The 17,519-nt window shown below is 44.9% G+C and overlaps 1 protein-coding gene across 1 annotated transcript in view; it reads left to right on the top strand.

Annotated features, from left to right (window-relative positions):
• CDH4 (cadherin 4) overlaps positions 1-17,519 on the top strand; it is a 413,863-nt gene that overhangs the window by 381,721 nt on the left and 14,623 nt on the right. Inside the window, exons 9-10 of the mRNA XM_059862675.1 lie at positions 10,379-10,564; positions 15,080-15,333. Of these exons, the coding sequence (XP_059718658.1) occupies positions 10,379-10,564; positions 15,080-15,333 (440 nt within the window). The remainder of the gene's footprint in view (positions 1-10,378; positions 10,565-15,079; positions 15,334-17,519) is intronic.

Genomic DNA, 17,519 nt, shown 5'->3' with positions numbered 1-17,519 from the left:
GTTATTAAGGCACAGTTCAAGGCTCTGTTTAGCCTGGTTCTGCCCTGAACCTAATTGGAATCAGCTAGATTCTTCCTTCTAAATGGGTCAGTCACACAGAAAAAGCATCAAATGTAATCTCAAGATTGTGAAATAAAGCAGAGAAAAAGAAAAAAGAAGATAATTTTATTTCTTCTCATTGATACCTGCCTGGTGGTTAAAAGAAGGATTAAAATGAGGTCATTAAACTTTCCTTGGAGACAAAACCCAGACCTCAGTGTAATGTGATTAATCAAATATAAAAGTGAAGCTCTTCTGAATGAATAACTCATTTTTATAGAATATCTAATTACTGAAATGTCGTCTGCTGCAGAAAAAAAAAAAAGGGGGGGAATTAATTGCAATAACAATTCAAGAAGATAAAGTTTTTCTGAATTAGGTCTACACAAGAAGCTAAATTGAGTTGATTAAGTAATTTTGGTTTCAGGAACACCCTTGATGGAAGTTAGTGGTAATGAATTTTTCAGACCTCAGAGTTTAAAATTGCCAAAGACCAGTGATTAAAAAAAAAGAAAAAAAACAGGAACGATAGTTCCATTACAAGTTTCAATTTTCTGTCATGAAAAAAAAAAATGGGGGGGGGTATTAAAAAATACTCTCTTGGTGTCTCTGAGATTGGACACATGTAGTACTTGGTGTAAAATCAAGAATAATACAACCTCCTCTCCATGCTGGAGAGTGTAATCTCAGTCAGCTGGAGCTGCAGCACCTCAGGGGAGGCAGAGGCAGGAGGAGCAGCTCAGATTCCATGTGCTGGGCATTCCTGCATGGGTTGCACCTGGAAGCCTCCTGCCTGTGCAGTGCTCCAGCAGCTGTCACTCACAGGGTGAGTGGCACATCCATCCTCAGCACCACGGAGATCCCTAGCTGTGCATGGATGTGACACATCCATTGGTTTGGCATTTGGCTTTCTAGCCTGCTGGTTTGTGCAGCTGGGTTAATATTATAATTCATATTATATTACAGTATAATTATATTAATAATATCATTTAAATTTTAATTAATATTAAATACCATCTAATATTATCAAAGCACAGACAACCCATGGCAGCGCCCGTCAGCCTTCGCTCACCATCCCCATTTGTCATGAGCCCTCTCATCTGAGCATCTGGCAGAGCTGTCTCCTGGTTCAGTGTCTCATTTAGCAGGGGTTTCTCTCCTCCCTCTCCTCCCCGGTGCAGATCAAGCCCCAGAGCACATCCCCACCCCGTGCTTTCCATGGAATTGTGCAGTGGGAAGGAGGTTCCAGGCAGGTGTGAGCTACCTGTGAGCAGGGAGGTGTGGCAGGGCCAGGTGTCACTGGCAGGATCTCTGGAGCCAGAGGAAATGCAGAGGGAAATGCCCTTGTTACTGTGCTGTGCTGCCATGGAAGTTGCCCTGGGCTGCACCACCAGATCTGTGTGTGGGGATCAGATGCTGTTCCCATCTCTGCTCTGTCAGTCAGGCTACAGTTTCAAGGAGAAATCAGACATTGATGCTCCTCTATCACATATCTACCCACGTTTCTTGTCTGACATTTTTCCACCTGTAGCATTTCCCTCAAAATTGAATGGTTTCTTGTAGATTTTGTGCCTCTTTCTGCTTTTGGTTATATAAAAAATATCCTAATTCTCCTCCTCAACCCAGGCCTGGCCTTGGAGAGCCTCATTCAGTTGTCTGACTGTGGACACCCAGCACATCATGGCTAGGCTGGATATCCACACAGCCCTGGCATGTCCCTGTCTGCCAGATGTCCCTGGCAAACAATCCCATTTGTGCTGGATTCCTTCATTATCTCTAAAGTCCTCAGCATCTCAGGCTGGGTGAGACTGAGAAATTCAAATTCATTCTGTGACTCCATTATTGGAAGGCAGTGAAATAAATCCTCTCCTGGGGTTGGCTAACTTCCTTGGGTCGGCAGGTTTTTAATTCCTCAATATTCTTTAGCTTTAAAAACAAGCTTCTGAGGGCTGTCATTTTAATAGGATATATATCTGAAACTTCATTAAGTACATTTCACTTATGAAGTCTTTAGTGACATGCTGTGGGGGAAGAAAAAGGGAGATTTAGCAAAGGATTTGGGAGTGCTGTGAGTTTTCTCTTATCAAATCTTTCTAACTGTCCAGGATGTCTTAAAGCTTCCCAGTTGTAGAAGAAAGGGTCACAACACAGAGAACAGCCAGGTATAATCAGAGAATGGGTGAAAGGTTTACAAAGTTTTTTTTTGAGCATGGCAGAGTTTTTCAGCAGAGTGCAATAACAGCTTTTGATTGCTAAAAAATAAAAAAGGAGAAATAATAGTCTTTTCTTTCCTGCATTTACAACCCATCTTTTCTTTGACCCAATATCCTGTGTTTCTCACTGCATTCCTCTGCTCCATTCCACCAGAAATGTTGTAAACAAAATTTCAGCAAGAAGCCTCTTTTTCATGGCAAGGCTGGTTCATTACACAGTATTTAATGCAGTCTTTTCTGTGCTCTGAGTTACTGTAAACAGGCAGGCATTTCTCTGGAATGCCAGACTCTCACCTAGCTGAAGGTGGCAGAGAGTTGGGGAGGTGACCTGTACAGGTCCCTTCAAACACAAACCATTCTGTAATGCTGAGATTTTAGGCACTCCATCCTTTCCTGCAGGAGCCCTGGCACAAATCTCCAGCGAGTGCAGGCTCTCACTCCACTGGCAGACACTGCCATAATATTTTAAGCATCATTAAGGACATAAAGAAATGGCCACTGTGGCAGAAGATAGTGTCTTTAAAATACAGAATAAACCACATTTTCAGAATAAAACACCTGCTTCAGTGGCTTTTTCCTACAAGACTGCTCTATCCAGTCAGGAACCCTTTTTTTGGCCAGATCAGAGGGTCTTCCAGTGCCTGATGAGGAAGTTCCAACCTACTCATTAAAAAATCCCTAAACTCCCCTGTGTGCTAATTCTGAGACTAATCTGGAAATACCAGAGATTCCAGTTGCAGTGGAAGTTTGAGCAGGAGTCAGTGTGCAGATGGGCTGAGCTGTGCTGCACAGGAAACTTGTTAAAAATCTCAATACCAGGATTATAGCATATGTAAAAATCAGTTTCAGTACTCTCATAATTCTTCCTTTCCCAAATACCCATCTTGAGATCCCAGAGGCACATGAGCAGCTTTAAATGCCTTAAAATCTGAAAAAATTAAATTAAAAACTCATTATGGGGAATGGGCAGTTAATAAGAAAATCCTAAACCAGACTTATCAGCTTAAGGCCCTTCTTTATGAAACTTTATTGCAGGTGCCTGAATTGAAACATCCCCTTCTAGACACATCTCACCAAGAGATACAGAGCCAGACCTGTGCAGTACATTTTGCTCACTTAGGAGCTGAGCTCTCTCACTCAATTTTTGCTGCTCTGGTTTACATGTAAATCAGGAAAATCATGTTTTCAGAGTGTTGTTCAAAGCAGCGTGGTTTTTTGCTGCTTTGCAGTTTGCAGGAGAAGGAAATGTGAGGCCTGACATGCCAACAAATGAATGGATTGCATCCTCTTTTTAGGGAGCTGGTTATTTCAGACAGTAAAAGTACATTGGAAAGCCCTCCCGTGCCATGGTGGGGGATGCAGGGGGCACTGCTTTGGCAATTCCAGGTCAGGATATATCACATTTCTTGTCTGACATTTTTCCACCTGTAGCACTTCCCTCAAAATTGAATGGTTTTTTGGAGATTTTGTGCCTCTTTCTGCTTTTGGTTATATACAAAATATCCTAATTCTCCTCCTCAACCCAGAGCTGGCCTTGGAGAGCCTCATTAAACCATGGTAGTTTGATTTGAGCTGGTGGAGCTTCCCAGCTGGGAAGCAGAACAAGCTGCTTCTGGCTTGCTTCACCCCAGCCCATACAAACCTGTTTGGGCTCCCAGTGGAGCTCAGAGCCTGGGAAGAGCCGTGCTGGGATCAGCTCATCCCAGTTCCCTGCCAGCCTTCCTGGGGCTTTTCCACCCCAGCAGCTCAGCCAGGATCACAGGGCTCTGTTTCAATGCACTGGGGAGATCCATAGGCTAATCCAGGCTGACCTCATGGATTTATCAAGTAACAATGAATTAATGACTTCCTCAGCATTCTGCCCCAGCACAGGGCATGGCTCCAGCCCCTTCTGCAGCTGCCTCAGGAGGCAGACAAGTCACTTCAGCCTTTGGTTCTGCAGCTGAAGGGAAGCATAGGGCTGTCAAGCACTGTAGAGCTATGATGTATCTGTTCAGAACTGTTCTGTTATATAAATGTATGTATATAAGGGAGGTTTTTTAAGAATCAGGCTTTGTAGGCAGTTCCAGCTGTTTTAAAATCTATGTCTCTATTTTAAAGAGAGCATTACTAATTACACCTGACAATCAAATAGTCTGCAGAAAAGTATCAGCCACCTTTTCCTGCTGTTCATTCTGTGGGCAAGAAACAAAGGTATGTTAGACAAGAGAGCAAATGAAATGTTCAAAGGATCCTTGTCTAAAACTGAAAAATAAAGGGCTGTGCTATCAGATCAGAATTTTAATGTATATTGTTTCCACTGGTTCCTGACATAAAATCTTTCATTGTTGGGTATAACCATTGTTAAAGGTCACTGTTGCAAAGGCTACATCATTTAGAGGAGATGAGATCCCATTTTGGATAAATTCACAATTTTTGTTCCTAACAAGGAGATAGTATCAGAATTTGAATGTACAAGAGTGTCGGTTTACGGATTAAAGGCTTTTGTGTTCTGCAAACCACACTATGCCAGATTTCATGAGTTTCAGTGAGATGTGCAAGTCCCCAAAGTCAAGTAGGTTGATTAAAGTGGTTCTTTATAGCCTTTGAAATAGAGATAAAGTACAACTTTCCTACATGGGTTAATATAGAATTTTTTTTTCTTGACAAGGCTATATGCCTTCCAAGGACATAATTTTAATCTCTTTTTAAACCTTTCATATGAACATTGTAAAAAGCTCCTTTGTGTTGTAATGCATTTTTATAAAATATCTAAATTTCTATGCAAACTTCAAACCTCATTTCTTAAGATATATTTATTTGGAAATGGTTATCTTGCGGCAGAATGGTGTCTTGTGTCATCATTTCTGCAGCATCTTTTCATACTATCAAAAGAATGTAACATCTGATAATGAAAAAAATTAGTGCTCTTAGTTAGATATGCAAACTACTTTTTTTTTTTTAATATCCTTTTACTATTGTGTGCTCTGAACTCCTGGCAAGTACTCAAAGAGTCTTTGAACCAAGGTGAAACCTACATGTTCCTTCCTCACACAGAGTCTGAAGTAAGAGGGTTTTCTTTTGCTGCTTCTGAAAGAGAGGGTATTGCTTTATTCTCCTCTGCTCCAGCTTTGTCTTCCTATTCAAAGAGTAAAATTTGTATGTTGATCCAGAGTTAGTCATTACTTGAGATTTTGAAAAATTGACACCAGTAAAGACAAAGTGTAAAGCCAGTGGCTGTCACCTGTGGCAGGAGCACAGCAGAGGTTGTCTGAGCTCCAGCCTGAGATCAGCTTCAGAAGTGCTAAACTTTAGGGCTTGCTGTTGTTTTTCAAACTCTTCCAAAGAAAAAGAAACCAGCACATGGAGACCACGCTGAGCATCACTGGAGCTTCCTGCACAAACTCCCTGTGAGCAGGTGGCTGCCTTGTCTGCACCACACCCTGCTCAGAGCTGAGAGGGCTCCTGTGCAGGCAGGTGAGCTGCTGTAATGGCACAGACTGCTGAGGACAAAGGCAAAACTTCCAGAGCATCTTTTCAAAGCTGGTGGGCTCATTGTCATGCACTTTCCTGGGTGGGCTGGGCCAGGCTGACTCCTTCCTGAGCACCACGAGGTGATGCCTGCAGCCCAGGCAGTTCCTCTGAGAGGGAGCACCGTGACAGCTGGGTGTGAATGCATGGACGGATGCTGGAGTAGATCCATGGAGATGTGAAACTGAAGCAGGGATGCTGCATGCAGGGGATTTTGTGGCCATGAACCTGGAAAAGCAACAGCCCAGAGGTTTATGGAGGGGCTGCTAGCTGGTGGAATGCAGAGCAGCCTCAAAAAGGAGTGAGGACATCAGTGGTCATCACTCGAGACCTCACCAGAGTGGGTAGTTTAATAAACTCAGAAATGAGCATCTCAAAGCCTGGCTTTCAAAATAAGGCAGACTTCACAAGGATTTTGTGGGGATTTGAGCAAGCTCATGGTCTCCTTTGCACAGTGGAGGGAGACCCTGGCAGTCCCTGTGTGACTGTCACAGCAGCTGAGAGCTGGGAGAACTCACAGCCCAGCACAGCCATCCCCACAGAAAATGATATTGGAAATTAAAGGTCACAGAATTGATAGTAAAGCTTAAGAAAACAGCAATTAGTCTGCTAGGAAGAAAAGCTAAATTACCAGTAGTAGGAGTGGGGGGGGGGGGGGGGGAGGGGAAGAGCATTATTGATCTAAATATCAAGTTGGCAGATACACAGAGTACAATCTAGAAGTTTTTTACACCTCTGGGCTCATTCAACCCACACAATAAAAAATGCAGGCCTATAAAGATGGAATAAGAAGCAATCAATTAGGATGGCATTTGCTTGTTTCCATGCTGCAGTTGGGCAGGCACATCACAATTAATGATTTATTAGGAGATTTTCTCCTTTCTCTCCCCACCCCGTTTTACACAGAATGCTGCCACCAGACCACAGTTGTTTAATAATTTTCCTGCTTTTCAAGAATCTTTGTTAGCAGAAAAGGTAAACCCTAACCTGGGATGCAAAACCAGCCAGGGAAAGAAGTAAGAGCTTTGGAGGAAAAGGAATTCCCTTTAGAAGGAAGCCTGAATAATTATCTTTGTGTTCATCTGTCTCAATCCCACACCTCCGTAGGAGTGGCTGCAGTGGCTAATTGGTTTTACTCAGCTGTGCATGGCTTCACTGCCCAGACTCCAGATTTATTGCACAAAGTCAAGTCATGGTGTGAATTCATCATTTGTCCCCCACATCAATCCCCTTCTCCTCTGCAATGACATTTATCTGTGTGTTTATGTGCTGTCAGGTCCAAATGACACGAAAGACAAATCCTGGGATTAACCAATTTTAGCACCAACCCAAAAATCAGAATGAATTATTTCCTTTTCAGCAAGGCATAACTTCAGATGGGCCAGCTCAAGGGGAGTGGGAGAAGTTTTGCCAGCACAGGCCTTTATAGGAGGGGAAGAAAGAATACCCCACAAATTTAAGGATTTAAGAACATGACAGTTTCAGAACAAATCCTTATCTGAGAAGGGAAGGGAAGTGTGTAACAATCAGCCAGAGAAATCCTTGTGAGTGATCTTTAAAAAATTTCTGGAAATCAAGGACTTCAAATGCAACAATTGAAAGTGAAGCTAAATGAAATACAGGGGAATATGAGTAAATGCTACAGGTATAGGTCAAGCACTGCTTTATCAATCTTGTGTTTACTCCAGCAGCTCCTCTGTTGCCCATTGTTTTACCTTGTTTGAATAGATATGCTTCTCTTTATTTGAAAATCAATTGTAATCTTATGAAAGAGAACTTAGAGCAGAGGGAATGCTGGAAAGCAGCATAGTGAAAGATGTTCATTATCCTGAATTACTCCAGGGTAGGGAGGGAATGACATTAAAGAAGTGTGGGTAGCTTTGAGCTGCCATCCTTCCTTTAGCAGGTGTAATTTAATGTCATTACTTAATTTTATTAAAGGTAAAGACAATTGTGGACAATACACATTACAGCATTTACCTATAATAATGATAGTGGGGGAGTGTGAGAGGGAGGAAAGGCAGACTCCAGTTTGAATTCCCAGTAGCTGCTGATCTGTAGCTGATGAAAATTACTCTTTTCTTCATGGCACCTCTCTCCAAGATTTGCTTTTTACCCTGAATAGCTTTGGATGGCTCCTTTGAATCCAGTGAAGGTGCTCTGTTCTCCTCAGAATAATGCTTTGCTTTTTAAGCACAGTAAGCAGTATCCACTCTCAATTCTGCGTGGGACTAACTGTACCTGTCAGAGGTCAAAAACAAGTGGGTGAACTCCTGGATTGCCCAGGATATGCTGAGCACTGTGGTATTCACCCCAGGGAAAAGCTTTATAGGCTGCTGTGATCTTCCTCCAGGCTTTATATTGTGTGCTTGTGTATTTATAATTTTAATATAACCTCATGTTTTAAAGTGTGTAAGCTCTATCACTCTGGGCTGAAAACAGATGTTGTGATGGCTGATAGAGGAGCTGCTGTAAAATATCTTGTGTGGGGCTTTTCCATGTAACCCAAACTCACTGGCAGCACCTGGGCTGTGACCTACTGAAGGTGTTCAGGGATCATACAGGACTGGCCCTCTTAAATGGGTTAAATGCAGCTGATGGTTTGTTCTTGATGACTTAATTCTGTTTGGTTCTGCAGGGCATAAGCCTAGGATTGACAGATGAAATCTGTGGTCCTGAGTTGAAGATTTGAGATGATTTCACAGAGTGTTTAACTCCTTTGGAATTACAGTATGATACCTTGTTGTCAGCAGTGCAGCCTAAAAGAGACCGGGGGCTCGTCAGCTTGTCACTGCTGCCATGCCATACAACATTAATTTAATGTAATGGGCAATAACTAGTGTGGATTTAGGAAGAGATGATCCTGTTTAACTAATCTGCTTCAGTTCAGACAGGGTTGATAGTAGAGTGTACATATGACATAATCTAATGGATTTTTCAAGAGGCTTTTGATAAATTTCCATATATTTCCCTTGCTTAAGCTGTGTGCCGCAGAGACTCCAAATTGGGCAAGAGAATGGGTAAAGAACAAGTGAAATCAGGGGAAATAAAGAGAAAAGAAGAGCTGTAGCATGTAGCAGAATAAGAATTATCCTGCAGCTTCCCACTGTTCTTCCCCACCACTCGGCATGGCTGGAAAGAGATGCCATCTGCATTCACTAATGAAAACTTGTTTAGGACAGGTGCATAGCAGAAAAGAGGGCAAGATGCCATTCAGGATACCACTAAAGGGCAAATTTAAATTCACATTAGCATAAGGCAGATTGAATATTTTTGCTGTCAGCGGTGAAATAATATATACTAAATACAAGCATCCATAACGGAGAGATGCCAGAGGATGGGGATGGGTTAGGAGGGGAAACAGACTCTTGTGCTAACACAGGAATGATTTATTATCATTTACACAACCTGGCATTTGTGCACACCAAAGGCCAGATTTTAGAAGTGCTCTGCTCCTGCAGTTTGGGGCCAGAATTTCAGTTGCAGACTCCGAGCCAGCCGCTCCCGGCGTTTCCCCAGTGTTTAATTTGCCATATGTCAATCAGAGTGTTGATTTGCAAGTGCTGCTAATAGGCAGTGCTGAGACATGAGGACAGTTGAAAATTTGGGTATGTGTCTTGCTGGCAGCTTTTGAGCCCCAAACACTGGGAGTATTCACAGGCCAGTATCCCTGATCAGCCATGAGATAAATCAGGGACTGGAAAGCAGAAAAGAATGCAGTTAATGTGTCAGGATGTGCCTGAACGGGACATGCTCCATGGAAATCAGTGCTAAATGAGAGAATTAAGCACCAGGAAAGGCTGTGGCAAAATCACAAGAAACGCTTCAAATAATGAGACAAAATCGGGGGCAAGAAAGAAATAAAATGAAGTAAAATCACTGAAGCAGCAACAAAATGCCATCACTGAAATCTGAGTGAGGCAAAATACCTTGGGATAAATGGAGATAGTCATCCTAAAAAATTTAGACATTTCAGTGTGCCATTTTCCCCTGCTGTTGGCAATTAACTCTCTGGTTGCTGTAATTAAGCAAGAATACCAAGAATGTTTTTTGTTGGATTCCTTGGAGCATTTGCTGAATCTTATGCAGTGGCTGTGCAATAGTGGGTTTGTTCTCCTTTGGGCTGAGACGTGAAGTGAGGCTTTGGGGAAATACCCAAAGGACAAAAATAAGAAAAGTCTTACCTTTTCCTCATAATAAACCTGAGGACCAAGCTGGGGATCTTCCTTGAGATGTGATTTCAGATATCAAGGAAGCAGCTCAGAAAGCTATTCTGCAAATCCAACCTACTGGAATCCCAGAGGGCATTTATACAGAAGTAAAGCAAGGAATATCTGAGCCATTCACCTCTTTCACAGATTGCTTTACTCAAGGAGTGGAAAGGCAATGCAGTGTTCTCTTGGGCGTCAGTGCCTGCCTGCACAGAAAGTCTAAAATTCTCAGTAACCAGGATTCCAACAGAAAAGCAGAATTGAGAGAGGTGTGTTGCTCATTACAGATGGTGCTCTTCATGGGACTGGCATCCCAGTGGGCATGGTGATGGAGGGGAGAGGGGAGGGAGGTGTGAGGGTGGACAGAAAGCTCCCTCCATGACCACCCCTGCCTTTCCTTTGCAGTACTCAGGAGAAGTGCCTGAGAACAGAGTGGAGGTGGTGGTGGCCAACCTGACGGTGCTGGACCGGGACCAGCCGCACTCTCCCAACTGGAACGCCATCTACCGCATCATCAGCGGGGACCCCTCGGGCCACTTCACCATCCGCACCGACCCCGTCACCAACGAGGGCATGGTCACCGTGGTGAAGGTGAGGGGGGCCAAAGACACTCTGTTTGTCACCCTTACAGCTGCAGGGCTGGCCAGGAGCCTGCAGTTGTTTTGTGCCTTCCCTGCCTGGAAGTGCGAGTGCTTGGATCTGTTGTTTCCCATCTCTCTGTGTGTAGTAGGCCTGAATACTCTCCAGCATATGGCACTGGGTCTGGGTTTCCCAGCTCAGCCCAGCCCACCATGGGCTTTCAGAGAGCCTCACATGCTGAAGGGATTCCCAGCACCAGAGCCTGACCTCCACCTCCTGCTTCTCCTAGGATCTGAGCTCTGTAGGAGGGAATGAGCCTGGGCTGGGCAGCCCTGCCCTTCTTGAGCCAGAAAAGCCCCTGTCTGCTGTGGATCAAGGGCACTGTTTCACTGCCTGGGTCAGTCAAGTGATCCTCTGTGAAAGCAGGGTGTGTAGGAGAGACCTCAGGACAAATGGCATCAGTGAGATGCCAGTGAGGTCACACTGGCAGGAACATGTGAGCCTGTCCTGTTCCCTGACCCCTGGGCTATGTGTGTGTGTCTGCAGATGCTGCTTTGCTGAAACTTCAAGGGACACACCATCCTACCTGCCAGATGGTATTTCAGCAGGGTCCTCTTATTTATCACTTTTTATTGCTCTGTGATGATGGTTGACAGCCCTACTATGAAACCTCTTCAAGCTTAGACATATGTATATGTTGCATATATGTGTGTAAACATACACATATCCAAATCTATATTTTCTGCTTAAGCAGAAAACATTCAACGAAGAAAAGTGCAAAAATTTAACTTCCACTGACATCAGCAGCCAGTCTGAAATCAAAATGCCAACATTTTCACTGCAAGTAGGGGAGGACCCCTTATTCTTACTCTTGCAAAGTGTCAGGACTGTAGTTTAAAGGCACATCAAAGTGAGCAACAGGGGATTTGCATGATCAACACTGCTGCACAAGGACTTGTGCATAATGAACCATCCCTTATTCACAACTTGCAGCCAAAAAGCAGGGCAGATTTGTCAAGACACCATTGATGCTGGTGTTGATTTTCCACTGCTGTGTAACCCACAGTGATCACAAAGCAGAGAACCACATGAAAATCCCATCTCATCAAGCTGAGCTCAGAGCTTGAAATTGCATTGGATGTCTTCACTACATCACCTCACCTGATCCTCCTGGGCACCAGGGTTCCCTACCCCTATCTGGCTGGGAGGCTTTTTGGTGTTTTTTCAGCAAGGAGAATGAGTGAAATTGCTTGTGATTAAATTTTCATGGTGAAGAAGGGAAGACTCTTAGGATTCCACCTTCTTTGAAATATTTTGTTCTCTGTTAATAAGTGAATACGCTTAAAGATTTGGGGGATGTATTCTCATCAGACTGGGTGGCCAGTCAGGGCTTGTTCTTTGCTGTGTTGGAGCAGTCTCTTGCTGGTTTGATCACTGATGTGGGTTGAAAACACTGGTAAAAAATTAAAGTCAAGTAATGAACCATTTATTTACAGACCCTACATAGCTGGATTTTCACGTGGCTCTTCAAAGCCACTCACAGATAACTCCAACTGCAAGCAAAGGAGTGACAGCAGCAGCACAGGGACAGAGGCTCTGTGCAGAATCCCACCACTTCACCAGCATTTCAGGGGTCTGAAATGGAGGGACAGAAACCCTTCCAAGCCAGATTTCCCTTTGGAGTTTAGATTATGCTCCTGGGGGCCATTTAAAAGCTGCCCTCAGCAAAACCCCATCTGTATCTCCAGTGTGATCACCAAAAGTATAACATTTCCCTTTTCTGTTCGTGCCTTTCCAAACCATTTCCATAACTGTGCAAGACCCTAATCTTCAAAGAAATCCTTGATCAAGGGCAGAGAGAAACTTCCCACTCAGATGAGACACTGCAGAGTCTGAAGACAATCTCCCAGAGCAGCAGTGGCTGCCCTGTGGCAGCCAGCTAAGTAAAATGTTATTATAAACTCTGCATGGATCAGAGCTGTGAATTTATAATGGAGATGCTGCTGAAGCTTCAGTTATTATTTGCCTCAACTATAACACCAGGCAGATTTGTTCACTTCAGTTAAAAGTACCCTGAGAAAAGGAGGACACGTGGCAAGCCCTCAGCATCACTCTGCTGCAGCCAGGTTGGAGGTGCTGGTGAAGGAGGAGGGTGTGCAGCATCTCCAGGGGATATTTCACAGCCAGATCACACACCAAACATCCAGCAAGGAGTACCTGCAAAAGTGCTGCTTTTTAATTTTGTGTCAAGTGCTTCTTGGACATGAAAGTGCAAAGTATGCAAGAGTCCCACGTGTCCTTGTCCCAGATGTTACAGCTCTGTGGGCTTTTTCAGGATCCTGCTGAATCAAAGAATGATTTTGGTGGAGAATACTTCCAGGATCATCGAGTCCAGCTGTTAGCCTAGCAACGCCACCATGTCCCTAAAGCCACATCAAATGACCAGTGTAGAGCATTTCCAGTGAGATGCATGGAGGTGCAAGGGGTGAGTGTGGTGTGAGGAACACTGAGTGCTCTGTGCACCATTATCCTCAGAGGGAGGCAGTTTTAGGGAGCAGAGGTATGAACAGTTCTGGTATAAATTGCTTATTAAGGTGTGAAGGAAGTTCTGCCTTAGGGCTGGACAGTGGCTGCAAGGGGCTGCTGTCCCATGGAGCTCCAGAGCCCAGACTGCCAGGACAGCACAGACTCTTGATTTTACCTTTTCTTTTTTTTTTTTTTCTTTTTTCCAAAACTGTGCGAAATAGGACTCAGTGGACGCAGGAGAGATGAGCAGATCATTCTGCCTTGCAGACTGAAGTGTGGTGGACACTGTTTGGTGACACTGATGCCTCCTAGACAGCCTTTGGGGTGCCTTATCCTGGTCCAGCTCTACTCCTGGCATGTTTTTTCTGCAGCCCAAGTTTTGTTGCTACCAGAAGAAAGAGGAAGAAGCTTAGAGAGCAGCCCTACATTTTTGGGGGGGAGAAACCCCACTGCTTTATATCAGGCCACATCCTAGCAGAGCTGTGTCCTGGGCATCAGCAGCAGGGAGTTGCCCACATCATTCCCCATGGAGCTGCTCAGCCCCCAGCTGCCTCTGAGCCCCTTTGGGAGGGACGTGCAGGGTGGCTGTGGACAGCCTAGCAAGCAGAGCAGCATGAAAAAAAAAAAAGAAAGAAAAAAAAAAAAAAGAAAACTGCAGGAATATAAATTAGAGGGGGTGTGAAAAGAAATTGAGGAAATGCATTAGTCAAATTGTTTCAAGGCCTTGAATAGTGTTTAAATGGGAACTTTTAGCATGCATTGGTTTTGAATGCAGCACAAGTCCATGAGTCAGCACGGGTGGGTGTACTGGGAATCTTTATGCTTCCTTTTATTTATTAAATGTTGGCCCTGCCTGTCAGGAAGCCATTTAGCATGGGGAACATTTGCACTTCAATCGAGTAGAGATTCCGCTGGCTTACCTCTTGCCCCTGAAATTTGTTTCTCTCGTGTAGGCTCCCATGATTTGATTTCCCTCCTGACAATACTGGGTTTTAAACAGGACGTGGCAGGCAGCTCCTGCTGCTGTAAATCCCTGTCCAAGTCGGTGTAGCTGTGGTGTTCCACACCCTGAGTGAGTGCTTTGCAGACTCAGCACTGGAGAAGGTATTAGGGAGGATGGATATGCTTCTAAATTTATAAATCATGGCAAAGCAGTTTTTAACAAGCAGAGGTGTGATCCTGCATAACTCAAGCCTCCCTGGCAGATGATTAGCGACTTCCCTCATAATAATTAGTGGGATGGTTTAGAAATTATTATTATACTGGGCTCAGTCACTCGTGCCAGCAAAGGCTTTTCACTCTGTCTGGCTCCTGGGACAGACACATTGTCTTCATGTGTGTGTTGAGAAGAGATCTGTGGCCTCCCAGCAGCAAAACCCAGCTGTAAGAGCTGTAGGCAACCTCCAGAGACCACGAGGTGCCTTGCAGGAGGATGAGAGGTCCCACTGGAAGGACCACCTGCTTAGCCTGACCAGGGATTGTTGCTGGCAGCTCCAGCTTTGCTTATAAACTCATTTAAGAGGGAAAATAAAGAGCCCTTCAGGCTCATGAGTCCACAGAGACTGTCCTGGTTCCACAGTCAGCAGTTCCAGTGCTAATAGCTCTGCTAAGTGCCCATCCCAACCCTCTGAACAGGCTCCACCTGTTGCATTAGAGCAGCCCTGGGTAGGTTTGTTCATTTGATGCTCAGCTCTCACAGGCAGGTTGTCTTTTGGAAACCACTTAGCATTGGAACAAAATACAGGGCAAAAGCTCCCTGCTGTTTGCAGTTTTTCCTTTGTGGAATTTTTTTAACTACTTGCCCCTCCAAAAACTGGAAGGCCAAATCCTCCACTGGATTTAAGTTGCTCTGGATGTACACCTTCAAAAGAACTGAGCTCAGGAGGAAACAAGATCTGGCAATGATTTTGATATCATCTGCCTTCTAGTCTTGCAGCTTCCAGCCAGAAGGTAGAATTTATTCTCTGCTTGGCTCTACACTTGCTTGTTTGTTTATTTCAGGCAGTCGATTACGAGATGAACAGAGCTTTCATGCTGACAGTGATGGTATCAAACCAAGCTCCCCTGGCCAGTGGCATCCAGATGTCCTTCCAGTCGACAGCAGGAGTCACCATCTCAGTCACAGATGTCAACGAGGCGCCCTATTTCCCCACCAACCACAAGCTGATCAGGCTGGAGGAGGGGGTGCCCACGGGGACGGTGCTGACCACGTTCTCGGCGGTGGATCCCGACCGCTTCATGCAGCAGGCAGTAAGGTGGGACACCAGGCAGCCTGGGGCTCCCCTGCAGCTGGGAGGTTCAGCTGCACCACTCTGGGGAGCCGAGCAGCTGAAAGCTGATTTCCAAACTGGCTGGTGGGATGTCAATGAGAACTTGGCAGGGAGTGGCACCTGCAGTCGAGCGCTTGCAGTGTGCTGCGGGTGTGTGAACTCACAGCCCCTGCTCCAGGTAAGGCAGGCTCTGAGCAGCTGGGTCAAGGAGAGCAGAGTTGGATGCTGTGTCACTGGCTTGCTGTGGGGCAGATCACACCTTCAAGTGAAGCAGATTTCTGTGTTGTTACAGAGGTCAGGGCTGCTTCGTACCCAGTCTTTGGCTCTACCTCACCCAGGGTGCTCTGACCTGTGTGGTTCATGCACTTCATAAACACAGAGGTTTAGGAAAAGGCATCTTTGTTATTTCTGTTTCATGGAGGGGAAACTGAGGCATAGAAAGGCCTGGGTTTTCAAAGGGAGTGGCTGAGATTTTTAATCATGCCTTGTGTTGCCTCCAGAGCATTTAGGTTCAACCTTGCTTAAAAGCACAGTGCAAGAGGAGCTGTGGCTAGTTCAGAGCAAGGCTGCTGGGGCTACAAACAGCTGCTGGGCAGGATTTTAAAGTGCCAAATTGTTCAGTGTTGCCTGAGCAGTCAAACACCCATTTGCACTTGGTCTGTACCTCACCAGTGCTCCCCTTGCCTGCTCCCAGGAGGGGCAATTTGTTCCAAACTTCCCTTTTTCTTCAGAGCACCTGCCTAACATAACCTCCCTTAGCTGCTTTCCCTATGAATGGGATTCAGCTGGCAAAATTTTAATCTTGTAAAAGTCAGATTTCTATCCAAGCAGCTTAAGATCACTTTTAATTCATGCTGTGACCAGGAGGGTGTCACTCACTCTGTTTTGTCCCACCTGGGCAGAGCAGGGACTGAATGCAGGGTCCAGGACCCCAGCTCACACACCTTCCCAGCAGGAAATAATTGGCAGAAAAGTGTAGGTGAGAATGAGTCCTTGTGACACTTTCACAACTATTTCAGCTCCGTCTGTGCAGACAGGAAATGCATTTCCTGATCTTGGATACTTTTACATCCACAGAAATTGTTTTCTTTTTTGCTCCCAGCCTGTAAGAGCTGTGATATTTTTGGCAAAACCTGAGTATAAGACATGACCACGGCTGAGGCCACTTAAACTTGCATCAGTTGTGACATTTTGTGTCAGGAAGAGTTTGAAATATTTCACCTGGCACAGAGCTGTCTGGTCTAGAAAATGGTAGTTTATTCACTGCCTCATCTTGTTGTCTTTAGACAGGGATTGTGACTTTGGAGGAAGGAGACCATCCTAACTAACAAGCCCATTTTTCTTATGTTCTTTTTGAAATATTGGCCTTTGAAGGGTCTTTATTTCCCTGATGTCTGTACCAAGGCTGGTGTTCAGAGGAGAGAACAGCTCATTTGTGATTGAGTACTCCCTCTAACCTGGAGGGGGGTGATCTGTAATCCAAACGAGTCCCTGCTGTTCCTATCATTGCACAGGGCTCATGTAGGGTCTGCTAAGGTTTTCTGTGAGGAGGAGCAGCCAACTTGGAGTGTTTTTTTCTAGGGCTTCCAGGAGATGCATTTTGTGCATCCCCAGCACCTCATTCCCAAACCCCAGGACAATCTCTCTCCCTTTGCATCAGGACAGCCAATGCCCAGGCTCTGTAAGAAGCAGTGGGGTGGTTTGGGGGTCCTGTCTTTGTGAGATGTAAAAAAGATATTTTGTTTTTTATTTCACAGTTGACATGGGTGAGTTAGGAAAAAAGATACCTAAAAGGCCAAACCTACAGATCCATGATAAGCCCTTTGCAGAGCTGATCCAGCTGCTGAGCCTTGCATACAGATTTCAGTCTCTAAATGAAATAGAGTTTTTACAAATAGAATATGAGGAAGCAGGAGCATCTCCAGTAATGCACAGCTTGGCATGGGCAGTGTCACACCTCAGGTTATCCTCATTAGCCACAGACACATTCACAAAGCCAGCTTTGAAACTGGATCCCTGGTCATTTAGCAGAGAAAGGGCAGGAGCCTCACAGCAGTGATATTGAAATGAAAACATCCCAAAGAGTCTAGCTCCATGAAATGTAATTCTTTCCTTTGGCAGGAGTTTGTGCCGCTCTGTGTTGCTTTTCTCTTCACATGGATTGACTCAGC

This window comes from Haemorhous mexicanus, chromosome 18 (genome assembly GCF_027477595.1).
Source record: "Haemorhous mexicanus isolate bHaeMex1 chromosome 18, bHaeMex1.pri, whole genome shotgun sequence".
NCBI lineage: Eukaryota > Metazoa > Chordata > Aves > Passeriformes > Fringillidae > Haemorhous > Haemorhous mexicanus.
This window is presented reverse-complemented; position numbering and strand designations above follow the sequence as displayed.